Consider the following 19,262-nt stretch of genomic DNA (forward strand, 5'->3'; position numbering starts at 1 on the left):
GTCCATCACACCACCACTCATGCAGGTCCATAGTTATTTGATGGCAGGAGGTAATCTACTCGTATAATAATACAGAATTTTTAAAGTCTGATAAAACTGATCAGCAATTAAAAAAAAAAAGCTTTTAATTCTTTTAAAGGTCCTTTAAAATGGCAGGTTAGTTTCTTTACATCTGAGACTTCCACCAATACAACATTTAGTCATTTCTGCCACTACTTACTCAGTAATAAAACAGAATGTTTTGTAAAGTAAGAGCTAAATCACTGATGGATTCTGAAAACATACAATCCCCTGGACCTGGGAGTGTCGTCTAAAAACTAAGCTCCTGAATCAGGATCCAAACTCAAAGTACATCTTACAAACGCTTCAGTTAGATCATGCTGTAGCAATTAGATAGAGCACAAAGCTACCTTGCATTATTGTTTGGCAGTAATATAAGCATGAGAGATGATGAAAACCCACTCAGACAAGAGATTACAAAATGCCGACACCGTATGGTGCCATAGGCCAACTCTGAACGTGACGGTGACATTATGCAAGCGTTTACCCCCTGCCATTAGTAAATTATTTGGTTTGTTCCTAGAAAAGACCCATTACAGACTCTAAAGCAGCGGGACATTCTTTACACCGTGATACGATGGATCTTTAAAGTTTTCTCCTCCTCTCAGCTTAACACCTTCCAAATTAAACCCACTTTACATTCAGACTGAGGCATCACCGCCCATCTTTCCCTAAAGCAGTCACACTTGCTGGTGCATAAATATAGTCTGCTTTTCACACTCTGTTTCTGGTTTTTGTCTGAGCAAGAGATGGATGAGCAGCTGTCTGCTTGCTAAACCAAGTATATCACTAGGCTCAGGATGTACTAGTATATGCTGCTCTGCTCCAAATTACAGCAGTTTGTTTTAAAAATGTGGATAAAACTCAACATAATAGCTTTTATTTCCACACCTGCAAGTGCATTGCGAGCTACTCTAAAGAGAAAATGACGAAAAATGGATCAGATTTGTTCTCGCTATGCGGAGAGGAAATCTACATTTTTCCTCTAAAACACCAACATTAACTGCACAATTCTTAAAGATTTAACTTTTCTTTGAGTCATTCTACTAACATCTAGTTTTTAAATCGCAGCTTATCATAACAGATTGACACCTGTGCTGTGATTCTTGAATACATTTTATTATTTCTTCGTTCAAATTCAGAACCGGCATGTTTAATGTCCCCTCATGACTTTCCTATCGGAGTAAAGTCTGGGCTGCCCACTGCATAACGCTCATCTCTGTCTCATTGATGTAAACACTATGGTAGACTTAAACCATTTGTTTGGCAGCATTTTGGGTTTCCAGCTGGATGATGCAACAGTCACTCTGTGAGTCCTCCAAGTTGTTTAGATGCAGGAACCATTGCTATAGCAACTGCTGGATGGATGTCTAAAGGTACATTAAGCTAATCAAAAAACTGTCATAGGGTCTGAAGAGATTAAATTAAGTCAGAAAACTAAAGTTCAGTTTGTTACATTTGTGGCAAATATACAAAAATGCATAATAGAGGTTTATTTGAAGCATAATTTGATCTTTTAAGATTTCTTGAAAGTAATATTAAAGTCTCGTTCCATCTCGTTCTCGTAAAATCAGTATTGTGTCTCGTCTTGTGAGTTTTACGTATCTTTACACCCAAGTGAGCTGGAAACTTTTGAGAATCTAGTTTTGGGGATTCGTAATTGAGGTTATCCAGTGCTCTTAAGAAAAGTAGGGGATATTAAATCCAAACGTGCCACATTCGGGGAATCCCATGTGTGTCACCGTGGCGACAGAGGACCTTTTGGTGGACAGCAATGGTGATTGAGGCTGTCAAGCGGAAAAAGCAAAGCAGCAAAGGGAGATTTATGTGTGACAAAAAAGCAAAACCAGAATGCATCTGTGGGGCAGGAAGACAGAGGAGATTACGTTGATGCTTTTTTTAAAAGCAGGTATATATGTGTGTATCGCATGAATAAAAAATAAAAAAGCCTTGTTTGTGGAATTGTGTGATTTATGTTGCCAGTCTTATTATGCTTTCTTCCATGTGATTTTTGTCTTCTCTGTATGTGTCCAAGCTCAGATGACTGCCCCCGCATGCCTCAGCCCAAGTCAGCTTGCATTAACGCAGCAGCGTCTTGATTAAAAACAGCAAGCAGACCAAAGATGGCTTCAGACGGAGCCAAGTGAGCCACATAGACTGGTTGATCCTCTGTGCCAGAATGATGCAAACGTACCTGCCTGTGGGCCTGAATTTTTATACCTCAATGTGGACAACAGCAAGGACATCATTCACATGTGTCTACTAAATTGAGCCGTGTGTTTTCCTGAAGAGCCGTCACTTACCCATCCTCCTGTTGGAAACGATTACTGAAGAATGCCCTGCCCTTAGAAGACATAACTGAAGGTTGATGTGCTTTATGTTAAGAGAGATGAACTAATTTGTCAGCTGAGGTTCATAAAGCTCTGATGAGGTTAGGAATGTTGGCAAATAAGAATAACAGGGATGGAGTGCAGTTTCACACGACAGGCAAAGAACAACCAATATCTGAGTGGAATTTTACACTTATTAATTATTTTTGTTCACTTTTGAGACATCAAACTCACTAGTTTGTGCTATTTAGTAAATGTAAACATTAACTTTTTTGGATTCATTTCTCGAGTTTCAATGTCAAGTTGACTTAAGGTGTAAAATATGAATATTTGCTACTCTCTTGTTATGAGAACACAACACTTGATTTTTTTTTTTACATTACCTTTAAACTCTTCCCATTCCTAAATGATAGTTCAAGACCGAAGAATAAATACTGACACTTTAAAATTTCTCAGGCAAACATTTAAAAACTAGCAAGGCAAAATTATAGCAGCTAACAATTAGCATCCTAGCTTAACGCTTCCAGTCAAGTATTAAAAATAATAATGTGCATGAAATTATAGTGCTTATTATATAAAAAAATATACTGTGAAAAGAAGGTTTTAAAAGGTAATCATTTCGGTAAGCTTTTTTTCTTGCACATCTCAACCGCAAGAGCTAAAACCATTTGTGTACTTTTTACATTTTTGAAGGCAGAACAACGCCAGCCACTAGGGGGAGCACTTCACGTTTTAGCTTCAACTTCCAGGTTCACTTCGAGTGTCCAGCATTTACACACAGACTTCTGTTAAAACACAAGAACAACCGAATGCACCGAGACACTTTTACAGTGGTGTGGTCTGTTATATTTAAGTTACACATATCAGGTTACAAACATTTTAGTTACAAGTGTGCAAAAACAAAATAAAATTACAGATTTCTACTTCAACAGAGAACATATGAAGTGTAAGAAAATACAGTGATAAATGTGAAATCTGCCAATTCCTACTGTTCCCAGTGAAGAAAAAAACGGATTGTCAATTACATTCTGTCAAATATACCATCATTATACAATCATTGCATGTTCTGTATGCATCACCTTGAAGTTTCTTTGCTCTTTAATATAATTTCCACTTTAAAAACCTACTTTTGGTGCGGGGCTAGCACCAACATTTAGCTAAAAATATAAAGTGAGTTGGTGCCAAAGTAATGACAACTTAAAATCTGGATTAAAAGGTAGCAGCTATTAAAATGCACTTTTATTTTCAGATGATAAAATCATCCACTGTCCAATTTGAATAAACGTGTTTTAAAAAGTGGGTAAACTTTTTGGTAGGTTTGCATTTATAATAAAATTGTTTTTATGCTAAGCTTAAGAGATTCTACTTCATCAACTCCACTGTTAAGTCTTGCTGAGAAAAGCCAGAACAAACTGCATTCTTTACACTAAGCCCCATTTGTCAGAGTTTTTCTACGTCTGTGTTAACTGTCAACATAAAGCGCCACACTGCTGCGCTGTTAGTGGAAGGTGCTGTGAAGCTAATTTCACAGAAAACCGCATCAGTACTTTCGACTTGCCTTCACTCGACTCTAATCGCAGCTTCACATTTTAGACTTGTTCTTCTCATCCTCCTCCTCCTCCTCCGTTTCCTCCGTTAGGACAACAGCAGCTTGGCGGCGTAGAGCAGCATTCCACTCAGACCGGCGGTGGCAGCGACGGCGATCACCCTCACTAAGAGGAAGTCCATGGAGTCCTCCAGCTTCGTGTGGAGCCGCAGGACCTGCCTGTGGGTGTCCTCTCGGCTGCCCGAGTTTTCAATGACGTGGTTGGCCAAGCCGCGCTTCTCGTTGAGCGGCATCTGCGCTGCCACGCGCTGCTCGGCCTGCTCCTGGGTCAGGTTGTCCCTCTGCATGAGGCGCTGCAGCTGGGTCGCAGGGTCACTGGAGAGGGTTACAGATTTCCTCTTAAAGATCACTCCCGTTTCTGCTTTCGCCACAAAAACGTTTAGGATCGAACACGTAACCTGATATCCGACAAAGATAAGCTGATTAAAGAAATTTTTTTTTTTATTTTACACACTTGCATTTAAAACTGTAAACATCTCTCGCTGCGTCTGCCGTTAGCTGAGGTTCCATTACAAATGTGCGCATTCAAAATACAAACCTTAAAATGTCTGACGCTTTCAAATGCGAAGCCAGTTTAGGAGTGATCTTACCAGTAAACTACCACGGTGTGGTTCAAAAACTTGGTGAGGCGCCTGGTTTCAAACAGGAGGGGAACATCCAAGACCACATATCGGTAACCTGGGGAGTCATTATGGATCAGAAATTATTAATATAAGCACATTTCCACTCTGAATGCAAACCAGAGCGGAGCACAGCAAGATACTAGTAAATCTGGATGATTCAAGTTAAAAAAAATAAAAATAAATGAAATCCCATAAGTGCCCTGCGACAGACTGGCGACCTGTCCAGGGTGTACCCCGCCTCTCGCCCGAAATGTTGGCTGGAGATGGGCACCAGCACCACTCCCGACCCCACTGAGGGAAAAGGGTGCAAGAAAATGGATGGATGGATGGAAATCCCATTAGTCTGTTATTCTGAATTTGAATATCACTGATGCAGTAAACAATGAGGGTAAACCACACAATTAGCTGCTCACAGAGTGCTCTATAGAAGCTTTTTACTGGAAAGTTCAGTGGAAGAAAAAAAAGTAGTTCAGAAGAAACAAGCACCACAAATAGAAAGGACAGTGTGACTTTTTTCCCCCCTCTGGGTTAAAGTAAATTTTGCATTTCATGTGGAAATCAGGGTTCCAGAGTCTGGTTGAGGAGCGAAGAGACACAAAGTAAAAGCCGTTTGAAGTCAGGTGTGACGTTTCTACGGTCAGTGGTGATTTTAGGAGCCATGTCAAGCGCTGGTGTTGATCCATGGCAGCTTATTGGTACACGAAGACGTCTCACAGGAGACTTTAGAGCACTTTGTTGCTCCCTCTCCTGATAAACTTAATGAAGATCCTGATTTTATTTTCCGATAGAGCTCATCTGTTCCCACTGCCCAGCTTTAATCACCATGGTAACACGGCTTAATTGGACAGCAATCGGACTGGACCTGAACCCCACTGAGAGTCTACGGAGTTTTGTCAAAATGAAGCCGAGAGACACCAAAGGTGACACAGTCAGAGACCTGACCAGGTACTCGGAGCGTATACGTCACACAATGTGGAAAAACTGTCTGTTTTAATTCTTTTTTTTTTTCTATGTCTTATGTTTTTCGATAAACAGGATTTTCAGAAAAGGTGTCAGCACAGTTATTCCTTAAACAAGAACCACGACAGAAACCAAGCAACACGTCACCAACAATAAATGCTTTAGGCACCTGTTTATTATTTAGACATAAACAGAGCAGCGATAAGCATTTTTACTTTATAGAGATTTAGTTTTTTTTCCCTTTTACATATAGTTTCCAAACGCAACTTATGTTTTTAACTCAGGTTAATATTTCTGGAAGCTGCCTGTAAGAAATTAGGTTTCAGGTATTCATTAGCTGGAAGCCGGGATCATCAAAATGCTCAGGGAAAAAAACCCACTAGAAATGCATCACTCTGTATCAAATCTCTAAAATATAGACATTTTAAGGCAATTTACACATATATTCTAATTTACAGAGATGCATCTGTACAGCGATGTATTTATTTATTTGTGTTTGCAAACTCCAAAACGAGACACAAACCATCCTCACCTCTCAGGAAGTAGAAGATGATCTCTTTGAGCATCGCTTTGTGAATCTCGGGGTGTGTGATGGAGTTTAGCAGCCTCCTCTTCTCTTCATGGGCAAAGATGATTTGGCCGAGCTTCTGCCGGTCAATCTGCCCGTTCTCCAGCAGAACCTCGTGCCCAAAGTGGTAGACGATCCGGGAGTAGGCAGGAGTGTGCGGCTCCACGACTGACATAAAGGACGAGGACGAAACGTTTGGTCATGCCGTCACAAGATCAACCAGGTGAAACAGCTCTTTTATTACATACGTGCTTAAAATATTACAGGAATAACCAGAGGGGTAAATTAAGCATAAGCGGTAAGCAGAGTAAACACTACAGGGGTGCGATTTTATACAATTTTGCAACAGATTCGTCACTTGCCTGTAATTATATAATTTGCATAATCCCTCGTTTTGTTTCGCACACACAGCACCGCACTCCTCTCCCACTTCTGTGACCTTTCTAATCTTCTCTACATAACTAAGACATCATCCCTGGAGTCAGCGGAGACATCCTTCATGATTCATAACACTCTCTCCAAGCATTTGTCTTAATGAATTCATTTTATTTGAGAGAAAGTTGCCCGAAGACGACTTCCAGAGGATGACACGGTCGGTTGATGTTGAGCAAACGGAGCAAGAGACACTGACTCTACCTTTCCTGGCCACCACGTCTGCATCTATGATGGGGCAGCCGAGCTCCCGTAGCATTGAGGAAACCGCGCTTTTGCCCGAGGCGATCCCCCCGGTCAGTCCCACCAGGAACATCCTGAGGAACACACACAGAAAGGCGCGTTCACGATCAACAACGATCTGCTCTTTTCTTTTGTCAATTTTGAAATGAAACCTCTACGGTTAATTTAAACATAAATGGTTAGGTTAATACTTAAGTGGAGTGCAGATTGCATCCAACTGTTCAGGAATAAAACAGAAAATAAATCCAGAAACTATACTAGAGTAAAGATGCAGCACATTGCCCTGAACACAGCCTCTCAGTTGTGAAATATGGTGGTGGTAGCATCATGCTGTGGGGATGCTTTTATTCACCAGTGATGGAAAAGGGAACATGTAAATGTTAGCCTTTTAAATGACCTAAAGAAATTGACATTTTTGAAAATCTCGGTCCTCATAACTGTGACATTGAAAAAAAAAAAAGGTGCATGTTCTCTCAAACTAATGGAAAGAGAAAGTACCTAAAATGAGTATCAGTACTTAAACAGTGTTACTCAGATAAAAGTACAAAAATATCCTTCTAAGAAATTATTCAAATTCAAATTTTTACTATATCAGACAAAAATATAAAACCATTGCTCAATTCTAGTATTTGAAAAAAAAAAAAGAATTTATACAACTATAAATATAGTCAGGATATATAGTTTACAGTGCATTCACTTAATCTCCAAATGACAAAGCAGGCTCTGCAAATAGAAGTCGCTCAAGTACATGTAAATAAATATTACACACATGACAAAATGAATATTTTATAAACGAGTTTATAAACAAGATGTTAACATTTTCGCATAAAATGCGCATGTGATTATATTACTAAAGATACGAAGTTAGCAGGAAAAATAAAATAAATACTAATATATTATCGTATAGGCGGGGAAATCCTCAAAATACCAACATATCTGTTTTCAGTGTCTACTCAACACGCCCCCTGATGGAAAAGAAGGGAATCACATATTAAGTACCATGTCGCTTCTGCATAACTGGCTAACTGGTTTCACTGGTCCAAACATTGTTATAAACCAAGTTAATCTCGAGTGAACACGAAGTTAAAACCGTGAAGAATCTGAACTGCTCAGAGAGATTATAATTAATCGCTTTCTCAATGACTGCTTAGAGAGCCATCGGTAATAAATCACAACCGTTTAGTTAGTCAATATTTCTCATTCTTTTTCATATTTACCTTTTTCAAAGTTAGAGAATCGTCAAATCAGTTGAGGTACAGTAGAAATCCGGGGAGGGTCACGGTGCTGCAGCATTAAAAACAGCCAGGAATGCCAACAGGCTAACGTTAGCAACAGTGTTTATCAGGTTAAAACGACCACAAACATCCGATCAAACGACACAGTCGTCATTTTTAAAATAAGGCAGTCGGAGCTGAAGACGAACAAACAGGTTGGAGGTAGATCTATAGCGCAATATCGTTGGTTTTATATTCTTAACTTGTACCCTATTTAGTGCTAGCAGTGTAGCCTATTAGTTTTCCCAGGGCAACCTAAATATGACCCCGGGCTTTCTTCCCGTATCATTATTAGTTCCGCCTCACCTAATATTGAGGCGCTTATTAAATTTAAAAAAAAATATTATTTATACCTTAGCTTTTAGGTTAAATTAAGAATTTGTAGATTAAACGCAAAACACTAATAAGATTATCTTAATTATAAGGAAAGCAGTTTTAGAAAATAAAAAGGGGGGATTATTTATTTTCATGGCATATTTTACAGCAAAATTAAAAAATTTATCTTCAGTTGTTATGACTGTATATACAAAACATGAACTTACTTTGCAATTTGACGTATAGAAATGATCCTCTGTCTCTTTAAGAAGCTCCTACTGACACTCCTACTTCTTCACACTACTTCCAACCACCGCTGGACTGAGAAGTAGTGACATGATGAAGTCTGTGACTGCAGTTCCACCAGGTATTTGCTAACTGATGTCACATGAAATAAACTGACTAAATGCATAAATAATGTATTCTCTAAGTGTAAAATGCAAAAAAGATCATTTTTATTATTTTCAGAAAAAATTATAATCTTTTGGATGAGTTAATTAACTTTAACTGAAGTTAGGTTTCTATTCTGCATTTAGTTCATTAATCAAAAATTTAAAAAGGCTAGTGACAGTATCATAACTGTAGGAACATACCTTGCCCTTTTGATAAAGTGGGGAAAAAATAGATCATGTTATATATTTTTCTTTCAAATTCTTGTATCAATACCCTCAAACTGTGGTATTTTACTTAAGACAATCGTACTGCAGGAATCTCTGTCCAATGCCTGTTTTTGCCTCGTAAACACAGCACTGAGATTTTGCAGTGCAAATTGAATTTCTTTGAGGAAAAGAAATTGAAATGAAAGATACATTTTTTAATTATCTCTTCCCTAAAAGAGAAAAACTGAAAACAAGAATTACCTCAATAGTATGTTTAATTTGAAGCCAAGCCCATGCTTGCACAAATAAAAATAGTGGTAAAAATTAAATTCGTTTCCTAAAAAGAAAACAAAATATATATATTTTTTTGTTTTACAAAAATGAACAAAATTAAATCCTGCAAGTCAGTCATGGTCCCGGAAAACAGAAAGTTAATCCTCTTGTTTCTGCTCCACGGTTTGTTTTGGAATCTCAGAGGAACCAGACGGAGAAGACGCGTTGTAGGAGTGTTTGGATTTTTTCCCTCTGTGGATCGTTTCATCTCCGTTCTCTCCTTCCTCTCGCTCCAGTCTTCCTCTCTTAACAAAGTGGTTTATTCGGGACTCCAGGCTCTCGCAGCATGGACGCTCCAGCAGCGGTCGGTAATTTTTCTGCCTGCTGCCTTCTACCAGGCAACAGTGGTTGGAAGAAACGCCACCTGTGGATCGAGAGCAGGAACCCAATTTGCACATGACTCAATATTGTTTCATTGCATTCATTTGGACTTTATTAAAAAGACTCAGTGGTTTTTCTCTTTTCATTTTTAAAGCTGGTTCTGTTGACAACAGTATTTTTGCAGAAGTATTTTTGGCTGTTGAACCTTTTCATATTTTCATAATTTCACAACCAAAAAAAAAACAAAAAAAAAAAACTTCAAAATAAAGTTTTTTGTTGTCAAGTGTCTGCACATGATCCACACCAAGAGACTTAAATTCTTTCCTTTCCCCTCCAAAAAATGTTTTTGCTCTAAATATTTTCCATTCCAAAAAGCACATGATCCACATAGAGGCAATTAGTCACAATATATTTTATCTAAGAGTATTAAAAAATTTTTTTTCCCAATTTTTAACACGGAACTCCTCACCTCTCTCCTCCAAACCCCGGATCATCCCGAGCAGAACGTGGGCTTTGACGGCGCTCTGCGTCCAGTGTCGCTGTAGCGACGACAGGACGTGGCTAACCTCTTCCGCCTCCTGCTGCCAGGTCAAACCAACGAAGTGGCAGTCGTACAGAACCAGAGGGTAGTCCACTGCCATGCTGCAAGCCAGAAAAACAAACCTATGCAAATCATCTCCTGTTAAAAGTCGCCTCTGCTGTCTTTATTTGCTTCAGAGGAGGAGTGGTGGCTCTACAGCAAGCTTATTGGATCACAAAGGAGAGGCTCGCGCTTCTACCAAGGTTCTCTTCAGGCCTGGCTTCAAAGGTTCAGCAGGATGTTTTTTTTAAAATATCTCCAGATGAAAACATCATCTTAGATGGGTTTTATTTATTTATTTCTGGTGGTGGTGTGGGGGGCTCTCTTGCTATCCTACTTAATAAAGGTTACGGCTATTCTTCTATTCTAAAACATTGTTAGTTTGATCTTGTTTCCGGTTCAATAAAGAAGAGCTCCTGAACTTTTTCTGATGATTAAAAAAAATTAAGGTACTTCAATAACCTTAATTCTTCTTTGTACCAGCAAAAAGCAGCCTAAGTGCCAACAGGTCACCATTTTGTCACCTGTATTGAGGCTTTCTGGGGTTTTTCTCAACATCCAGGAGTTGATTGATTATCTCCGGAGCTTCCAGCTTCTGTCCTATCAAAAGAAGCACCGCCATCATGCAACGAACCTGCAGCAGAGCATATGGTTAGTTGCAAATTACCCCCTACTTAAAGGGATGCACCGGCTTCTCCTGAGTGTTAAGCTCTTATCACCTGGTGGTAAAGGAAGGCTAATCCTTTGATCTCAAACACAAACAGATCATATCGCTCTGCGCTGGAAACCTGCTGGGGCTGCAAAGGCCTGACTGAGGCCGACAAGATGGTCCTCTCAAACTGCAGGACCCCGTTCCCCACGTCCATTTTGCACAGGTTGCGAAAGTCGTGCGTCCCTTCATATCTGTTGATCACCAAAAGATCTTTACATTAGAAAAATTATGGGGTGAAATCAGCATTTACAGTTTTACACTCACCTTTTCGCAGCGTCTGCCATGAGCTCTACATCCAACGACCCTCGGGGGAAGTAGTAGCGGTACGTGCGGGACTGGCAGTCGAAACGCGCACTGAAACCTTGCTCTGCGGCTGCCCAGTCCAAGATCCGAATGTCCTGCGGCAAAACCCTGTTCAGCATCTTCACGTACGGAAGCTCAGAGGTGGAAACTTTCGATTTGGTGCAGAGATCGAGATTTTCAGGGAGGGTGACGCCAAGTCCTCCACAAAACTGGGAGGAGCGCAGGTCAATGGTTATAACCTGGGGCGTGGAGAGATCGATTATCATTTAGTTAAAGCCCATACAGAAGACACACAGCAGCGTTTAAATAATTATTACGCCTTGAAGTTTTCCACATCTTGTCATTTTACAATGACAAACTTTAAAGGAGACCTATCAGGCAAAATTCACTTTTTGCACATTTTTATAGTTCCATGTGGGTCTCTACTGCTTTTAAAAACAGCCAAGTGTTTAAATAAAACCTCCCAGCAGTTTTTTGGCAATAAGTTGATGTTTTGTGGCATCTGGAAAATAAGCATTTTTAAAAACCTCCCGATTGGTGAGTCACAATTGATGGGCACTACGCCGTTACCTAGCAACCCAAGTATTTCCCGATCAGCTGGTTTTACCGCTGTAGAATGGCTGCTGGAAAAGACAAGTGTTTTGTTGTTGACTCGCCATACAGAAACCACTTGCTGCATTCTTGCCAATTGTGCAGGAGGCTCTGCTGATGCTTTTCAAAGGCAAAACAAATGCGGTTGTGTTTGCAACACAACCGCATTTGTTTGCAACCATTTTCAGATGTGAGTGTAAACGTTGAGTTGTGGGGTGGCGTGTCTCATTTGTAGAAGAATTACAAATCCATTTTGTGTTTGTCCGTCACCTTTAAAGAACTGAATAAATGATGTTTAAAATAAATGGGTATGTATACCTTTTAGAAGGCATCAGGAGGACTGATTTTCATCACGTTAAACTCACTTGAGAAAAAGCACTGACTCCTTTATCAGTTCGACCACAGCGGTGATAGTTGGAGCTCTGTCGGTCCTGAATCAGCCGTGTCTTCAGCAGCGCTTCAAACAGCCTGGCCTCCACCGTGTTGTCCGTGTTCTCCTGAACAGCGAAGCCCTGGTAGGCCCAGCCCAGGTAAGCCAGCTTCAGAGCCACATGGCGCCGGGGGTGTGAGTGAAAGTCAAAGGGGCGCTCCTTGCCTGACTTCTTCTTGTTGCTTCTTGTGTTCCCATCAGACATCATGAAGTCTGAGCTTTCACTTGGGGGTGAACAGGAATTTATTCCCATGTCTCCTCCAGCACTTTCCTTCAGCTGGGACCGGAGCTTTTCCAGTTCATCTTCCAAGAGCTTTATCCTTTGAATTAAATCACCTGACATGCTGGATAGATAGACAAAAAACGAAACATACATTCGCGTAAAACTATTATTAGGCTTCCAAATATTAAAACAGATAAAATTGGAATGTTGGGATTTAACATGAAGAAAATATACTGCTGACATTTAATGTGATTTACTGAATCAAGTTGTTAAAAAAAAAAAACCTACTTCAAAGTTCATTCGCAGTTCAGAATTGCTACAAGGCTGCTAGCTTAATATAAAAGGTATAGAAACAGGATTTAAGAAGTTTAACACAAGCTCTAACTTTTACCTCTACAAATTTACCTTTATGCTCCCGTTAAATCTCCACTTTCCATCAAATATTTGGCTTGCTGTAACGAGCACGCTACTCTCCGTGTTGCTGCTAACATGGAGTCGGACAACTTTAGCAAGCGGACGTTCAGGCCGCATAGGACTCTGGGAAGTGTAGTTCACAATGAAACTACCAGAAAAAGGAGTAGGGCAGGGAGCTGTTTGATGAAACTGAGGTAGGAGATTAAGGTGGGATTTTTTTGGATGTTCCAGATCTAAACTTTCATTGATTTAGTGTCCCTAAAACAATGACATTTGTTACCATGGAGATTTATTCTTTGAAGTTAGCCTGCTCTACGCTAAACTGTTAGCCTAATCTTTCAGTGTTTTTCTTACTGTACAGTTCAGAAAATATATGCTTTTTACACATAGTCCATGTTTTTTTTAATCAAGTACTTTGTTATGTGTGCATTATTTATTATTATTGAACAAATTTTCTTCCAATATTGCTCTGCATTTAACTCAGATATCGTCCCCATCAACTGTGACTTGCTTCCACCATCCATCATTATTTTGCTAAGTAGGCTAATTCATCATATGAATGGATTAATTCAAAGAGCCAATAACCTTTAACCTGTATAACCTATTGATTTGAGCTCTGTTCTTAGAAAGAACTAACAGGTAATCAGTTTAAGAACATTTTCTTTTTTAGACTCTTTATTGACTGAAGATATTTAAGTAAGGAGAATGAATGTTTTTGAGCATATTATCACATGAAACAAAAATATATATTATGGTCAAACAAGTTTATTAGTTTGTTTGTTGTTGTGTGAAGATGGTTGTGATGATGAATTAGTCGACGTTCTCATAATTTTTGCGTTTAATGTCCAGACAGAGGCACACTCCGACTATCACTCCAAACACCTGCAACGGGTAAAAGATGGAGTTAGACGCTGGGAAGAAAATAATGTGGCATATCTAAGGAGTTGCTTTAGCTTTTAAGATAACATAGCTGACTTTGAATTTGCCTGAGTAAGAATGGAGTCAGATTTTTGCAGAATCCTACCAGGTAAAATTTACATTTGCTCCATAAATGCAGCGTCTAATCATGTGCTTCTTTCGTGCATTTTCCCAAGGGGAGATGTAAAGCCTTCCTTTGATTCACATTCTGGCTTTTAATGAATACATTTTAGTATAATTTAAGGTTTCTGGCGTGTTATTAAAACCTGAAAGCAGTTTACCTCTGTGATTCCAAGAGCGATGCAAACGCCGCCGACCCACACCAGATTCTTCAACAGAAAGAGCTTTATAGCTGAGATACACCCCTGAGGAAGAAGACAGAGTTTAACCGTTTGTCCTCAGAAACGTGGTTAGACTCTTAAGCTGAAATATCTCAGCAGAGCAGACCTTTTTGTGAGCTTTATCCTTGTCATGACCACAGCCTTCTCTCTTCTCCGGGCAGCAGGAATCTGGCACGGCTTCATGGTTTCCCCAGCCCACACTTCTGGACCAGTCGGTGTAAGTGTCGGCGCCGCAGCAGCTGAACTGCAGCGAAAGTTAAAGTAGAGAAAGGTTAAAAGTTAGAAGTTACATCCTAAACGCCTAAATAACAGTCAGTTTTGAAAAAGAAAGGAACAGTCTGCATGCACTGGGAGAAGGTGGTTTTTCAGCCGTATTGAAATCATTGTATTTTGCAAACTGCAGTGGAAACACTTTTCACTCAAGTCATGTGATCAACAGCCAAATTTTTACTAATTTTTTTGTTTTTCACTTTGCTGCTGCTCAGAGAAAGACAATAGAGGTAATTTCTATTGTGTTTTTCCCATTGTTGTTGATCACCTTTTCCTGAATCCTGTTGATGGCGTGTCTGTCCTTTGGGCTGTATTCGTAGACCGCGGCACGAGCTTGGGTGTTGATCCCGCTGTTCATCTGCAGAAGGGCAGTCTGCAGAAAAAAGTCAGATCAACACAAACCCATGACGGCACAAGCAATTAGTTTTATTTAAAGTAGTATCATGTTTTTTTTAAATAATATGATATTAAATATGTCTTCAGATCCACCCTTCAGGTTTTTTTTTTTTACTTTGATGTAAAAATAGTTTCCTGAAGGAAGGATTAAATTGCCTCACCCTGCTGCGAAATATATAAAAAGCAGCTCCTGTAAATATCTCCAAAAGGACGATGATTATCAGGATGCAGATGAACTAATCCACCAAGAAACACAGACAAAATAATGGTCTTTTTAGATAAACTTGAGTCCCATTTAACAAAGACAGTTTTAAAGCTATTGCTGGAATATTTTGTACATACACAAGACACCATGGAAGAATTATTCAGGAATGCCCCACAATGTCCCAAAATGGACACAAGGGTGATGACGGCGCCCACTGCAATTAGGACGATGGCGATTTTGGACAAGCCGCTCCCTGCAAAAGTGCCGATCTGCGAGTAGGTTGAGTACTGGAGAGCTCCGATCGTGATGAGGGCGACCCCAGATGCCTGAAGGACAAAATGAAACACCTAAGAATGCTGCTGTTGCAATATTCAGCTGCGCTAACACTCATGATCTAGTCAATTTCTTAATCTATCAAATTTCAATCTGAAAAATGTATTATATTAACGTTTTATTGAGTAATCTATGAAAAAAACTGAAGAATCTGAAGATTTTTGCATATTTTTTTTAGGATGTATTTTGTAGAGCTAGAATCAATAATAATCTCAGGATTATTGGAAGAGAAAAATTTGAAATTAAATTTATTGTCATTCTCACTATGCACTACTTTATTGATAAATTAAGCACAAATAAACGCAAAAATGTTCTTTTGCTCTTCTGAGGGGAGGAGATGTCATGGCAGACTGATTAGCCAATCAGAAGCTGTCATGTTAGGCAGCCAATAAAAACATGACTTCATTTTTTTTTTTTATAAAAAAAAATCTTTTTTAGACTATAACATTTCCTAAAGCTCCAAGAATGAAAATAAATCTTAAGTGTAACCAAAATACTCTTTGACTGAGATTTTTGTCACATTATATAATATTCCTTATATCAAAATATGACATTTGTGTTAAAGCTATGACTAATCCAAAGTTTTCTCAATGTGTGAGAAATTTATTATTTAAATTAAACCTGTTTCCATATGCTATGGTGTTCATAGAAAGACATGGAAGAAGTTTCCCAAAGTCATAAAGATCAAGTGACAAAGAACCCAGAAAATAGATAACTTATCTGTTAAATTGTACAAAGTTACACTGAAATCAAAAAGGATTACAAGCTTATACTCTGTCTTCAAGTTATTAATTTGGGACTTTTTAATTAAGCTTGGTCTGTCCTGTCAATTTAACTGACTGTGAAGAGAACAAGTAACTACGCTAAATAATTTCTGAATTCTGTCCCCTACGCTTTGTTCATTTATAGAAAACCATGAGACCTGGAATAATATTCTTATGTTTTATGAGAAATGACAGAAGAGCTCTTCTTTTCAACGTAGCGTTTTCATCTTTTTAAGAACTTCCTCAGAGGAAGTGGCTGTCGAGATCTATTCTTCCAGTGCTGTATTTACTAGACATATGGTGCACTCATCATTTTTCCTGTTAAATATGACATGCTTGTCACTTAAAAAATGCAAGCTTTCGTTTCTCCCTGCTAACTCGTATCTTTTTTATGATTACTTTGTATATTAATAAATTTGACCAGCGTGTCTCCTAACCCTATTCTTGAAAAGCAACATTGTTGGCAGCACTCACCAAGAAGATGCCGTTGAAGAAAACGAACCAACATTTGATGCTGCAGAAAGAACACATTGTGAATCAATCAGCTCTACGTTGCCTTGATCTGAAATAACGGAAAAGCTTTAGAGGCTCCTCAGTCGACAGCAGCTCACAGTCTATCTGAGCTGCAAATGTGCGTCTATCGTTCAGCTGTAAGAAAATGAGAAGTGGCTTGATTACATTTTAACAGTCGTATCTGATCAAAAGGCAGGACTCATTTAATATATTTGCATTGTAGCATCACGCAATATGAACTAAAGAAGCTGCTCATTTGAAATCTTGCTGGTTGTCTTTGGTGAACCATTTAGGAGAAAAAAATTGTACTCAACTAAGAGCAGTACTCCTTCAATTTATTGTTGTGAGGCAGAAGTACAAAGTAGTTACTTAACTTAGAGCAATGGTAATTTATGTATGGAGAGACATCATCGGACAGAAATATAAAACTATAAGCAAATTCTTTCACTTTCTAAGAACATAAGAATATTAAAAAAGTTCATAACAAGGTTCTAATGGAGGAGAAAGAGGCCCACAGCATAACAGATCCTCTACTGTGTTTAACACGAGGGGGTTTTCCAGTTTTTCATCTTTTCTATCACATCAGTTGGAGGGTTTGTTCCTGAAATGCTCAACCTTAATCTGATTTAGCCAAAGGAAATGGTTCCTGTTCAAATCCTATCCAACTTCACAAGTTTACATTTGTGATGGTCGGATGGCAAATAATTTTTTTCCCAGGCATGCCTGACAACAACAAATGTGTTGTTACCTAAACTGTTGCCATCTAACATACAGGTACCTTCAAAATTACTAAAAATGTGACCAAAAGTCTTGAAATAAATGACTTGTTATGGATTCTTTGTGATTTTTCTTTGTGATACTTTGCTTAGTGTCAAGAAAAGGTCGGGTTCTAATCCAGTCTAATGGCCAGATGTTGGATCTGTTACATCATATTTATAAGATTTGGCATTGTAGAAACTTTGCAATAAATGTGTTTTCTTCAGAAAACATGGGATTTTTTTCTCTTTGCCACAGCTTAAACTCTTTCTCCAGCATTTGGCTCCTGAGCATCTGCAGGAAACCTGGTCCGACTCCACAGTCTGGAAAAGACTCGAGGCCTCCGGCCTGAACACAGCAGTCTCCATCTGAAATTGCTTCGGGGTTCCCTGGATTTTCTTTGTTCTGCAGATCTTCTTATGCTTCAATCTCCTCACTGTTCTTTTCCTGATTTTTCTCAGAGCGTAAGCCAGGCACAGTAGCCTTAGAGGGGACCACAACTTCTGGCAAAAAAATAAATAAATAAATCACTTCTCCTGGAGGAAGTTTCTCAGTTTTTTTTTCTTTTTTTACTTTGTAGCAAGTAAGCGTGGAAAAAGTAGCGCTTATAGTCCGAAAAATACAGTATTTTGTTACATTGCAACTGCAAGTTAAGAATGTTAGTGTAATTTTATGTGGTGGACAAATATAAAGTAGATCATCATTACATGAAGTAATCCGAAGTGATATATGTTTTTTCATGTTTTTCAAATAGAAATTTAAGTCCACTTGTGTGTAATTTACTCTCGGCTCTTATGTGACATCCTCAGATATTTGTTAGAAAACATTAGTGCAAACAGCTTCATGATGACCAAGGAACAGACAGGCGATGGATAAAATTATGGATTGGTTTTAAGAAAATTTGATGATAAAATAATATTCTATACTGTAAACATTGACATCCAATCAGAAGCGGCCCATGGTAACTCTAGAGGAGACCACAACTGGTAGGAAAAACTGTTTCCTCTCAACTAGTGAATTACATCAGTCTCCATTTTAAATGGGGAGTTTGTTTATCCTAAACAGATTCGTCCTTAGCCAATTCAGGAATTTGATCCCAAAAAGCAGAGGCCAAATACAAAGTTGTGTAGAGAGACTCATTAGCGGCAAAACAAGGCCTTTGTGTAAACTCATGAGATTTTTGTCTGTAATCTTCTCCTTCCCAACTCTTTTAAGTTTTATCAGATTGCATGCATAGAAAATTACACAACAGCTAAAAACAATATCACTTAAGATAGTTGCAGTATAGGCTGCATCAGCTATAACAATTTTCCAATGCATCGTGCAGAACATCAGCTATTACAAAATGTGCCCTGGGGGCCATTTTGAAGGCTTTTGGGAAGCTCAGTTAAGAATGGAGCAAATCTGATCAGCAAATGGTGGTCGGTTGATGCAGATGGACACCTTTAATAACGTCTTAAAAAAATCTGAGGTACAAAAAATGGATTCCCATTTATTAAGTGTTTGCATTCATCTTATTTTTGAACCACAAACTTACTTCTTCTCAAAAACAAATCTTACTTAAAGAAAACAATAAAAAAAATTACAAACTGGGTCTTTCTTATGTTTTGCATCTACAATAACTTGCAGATTTGTTTTCTACAAAGATCCTACTATTTTGTTAAGCTTAATAAAAATGAAATTGTTCAGTTTATGATTGAGCAGATAAATAAAAAAACAGACATGAAAAGTTTGTTTTAAAAGTATTATATATAAAACAGTAATATTCTTGCTGCCCCAAATGCTTTCGATGTAATGACTTTGGCCCTCATAACAAAGTTGCCCCCCAACCCCAACTTCTTCAAATCAG

The 19,262-nt window shown here is 38.7% G+C and overlaps 3 protein-coding genes across 4 annotated transcripts; all 3 read right to left on the minus strand.

The window, feature by feature from the left end:
- Positions 1 to 3,210: 3,210 nt before the first annotated feature.
- dcakd (dephospho-CoA kinase domain containing) lies at positions 3,211 to 8,373 on the minus strand. Its single transcript, XM_008436965.3, has 5 exons — positions 8,040 to 8,373; positions 6,784 to 6,896; positions 6,112 to 6,315; positions 4,587 to 4,674; positions 3,211 to 4,311 (listed from the first exon to the last, which is right to left on the minus strand). Exons 2-5 carry the CDS (start codon positions 6,893 to 6,895, stop codon positions 4,026 to 4,028), a joined length of 690 nt encoding a protein of 229 aa, XP_008435187.1. The 5' UTR covers position 6,896; positions 8,040 to 8,373; the 3' UTR covers positions 3,211 to 4,025.
- An 894-nt stretch (positions 8,374 to 9,267) lies between these two features.
- pus3 (pseudouridylate synthase 3) lies at positions 9,268 to 13,060 on the minus strand. Of its 2 annotated transcripts, none has more exons than XM_081600667.1 (7): positions 12,909 to 13,060; positions 12,216 to 12,624; positions 11,221 to 11,498; positions 10,964 to 11,147; positions 10,769 to 10,878; positions 10,134 to 10,306; positions 9,268 to 9,707 (listed from the first exon to the last, which is right to left on the minus strand). In XM_081600667.1, exons 2-7 carry the CDS (start codon positions 12,621 to 12,623, stop codon positions 9,442 to 9,444), a joined length of 1,419 nt encoding a protein of 472 aa, XP_081456793.1. In that variant the 5' UTR covers position 12,624; positions 12,909 to 13,060; the 3' UTR covers positions 9,268 to 9,441. The 2 variants fall into 2 exon arrangements, with proteins under 2 accessions (XP_081456793.1, XP_081456794.1); XM_081600668.1 differs by having other exon boundaries at positions 12,895 to 13,026.
- Positions 13,061 to 13,237: 177 nt separating this feature from the next.
- On the minus strand, positions 13,238 to 17,051 carry LOC103481490 (CD63 antigen-like). The gene is made up of 7 exons (XM_008436967.3): positions 16,619 to 17,051; positions 15,185 to 15,373; positions 15,004 to 15,078; positions 14,715 to 14,819; positions 14,283 to 14,420; positions 14,117 to 14,200; positions 13,238 to 13,799 (listed from the first exon to the last, which is right to left on the minus strand). The coding sequence occupies exons 1-7, from the start codon at positions 16,673 to 16,675 to the stop codon at positions 13,728 to 13,730; spliced, it is 720 nt and encodes a 239-aa protein (XP_008435189.1). The 5' UTR covers positions 16,676 to 17,051; the 3' UTR covers positions 13,238 to 13,727.
- Positions 17,052 to 19,262: the final 2,211 nt, after the last annotated feature.

Source organism: Poecilia reticulata, chromosome 19 (assembly GCF_904066995.2).
Source record: "Poecilia reticulata chromosome 19, P_reticulata-male-v2, whole genome shotgun sequence".
Lineage (NCBI taxonomy): Eukaryota > Metazoa > Chordata > Actinopteri > Cyprinodontiformes > Poeciliidae > Poecilia > Poecilia reticulata.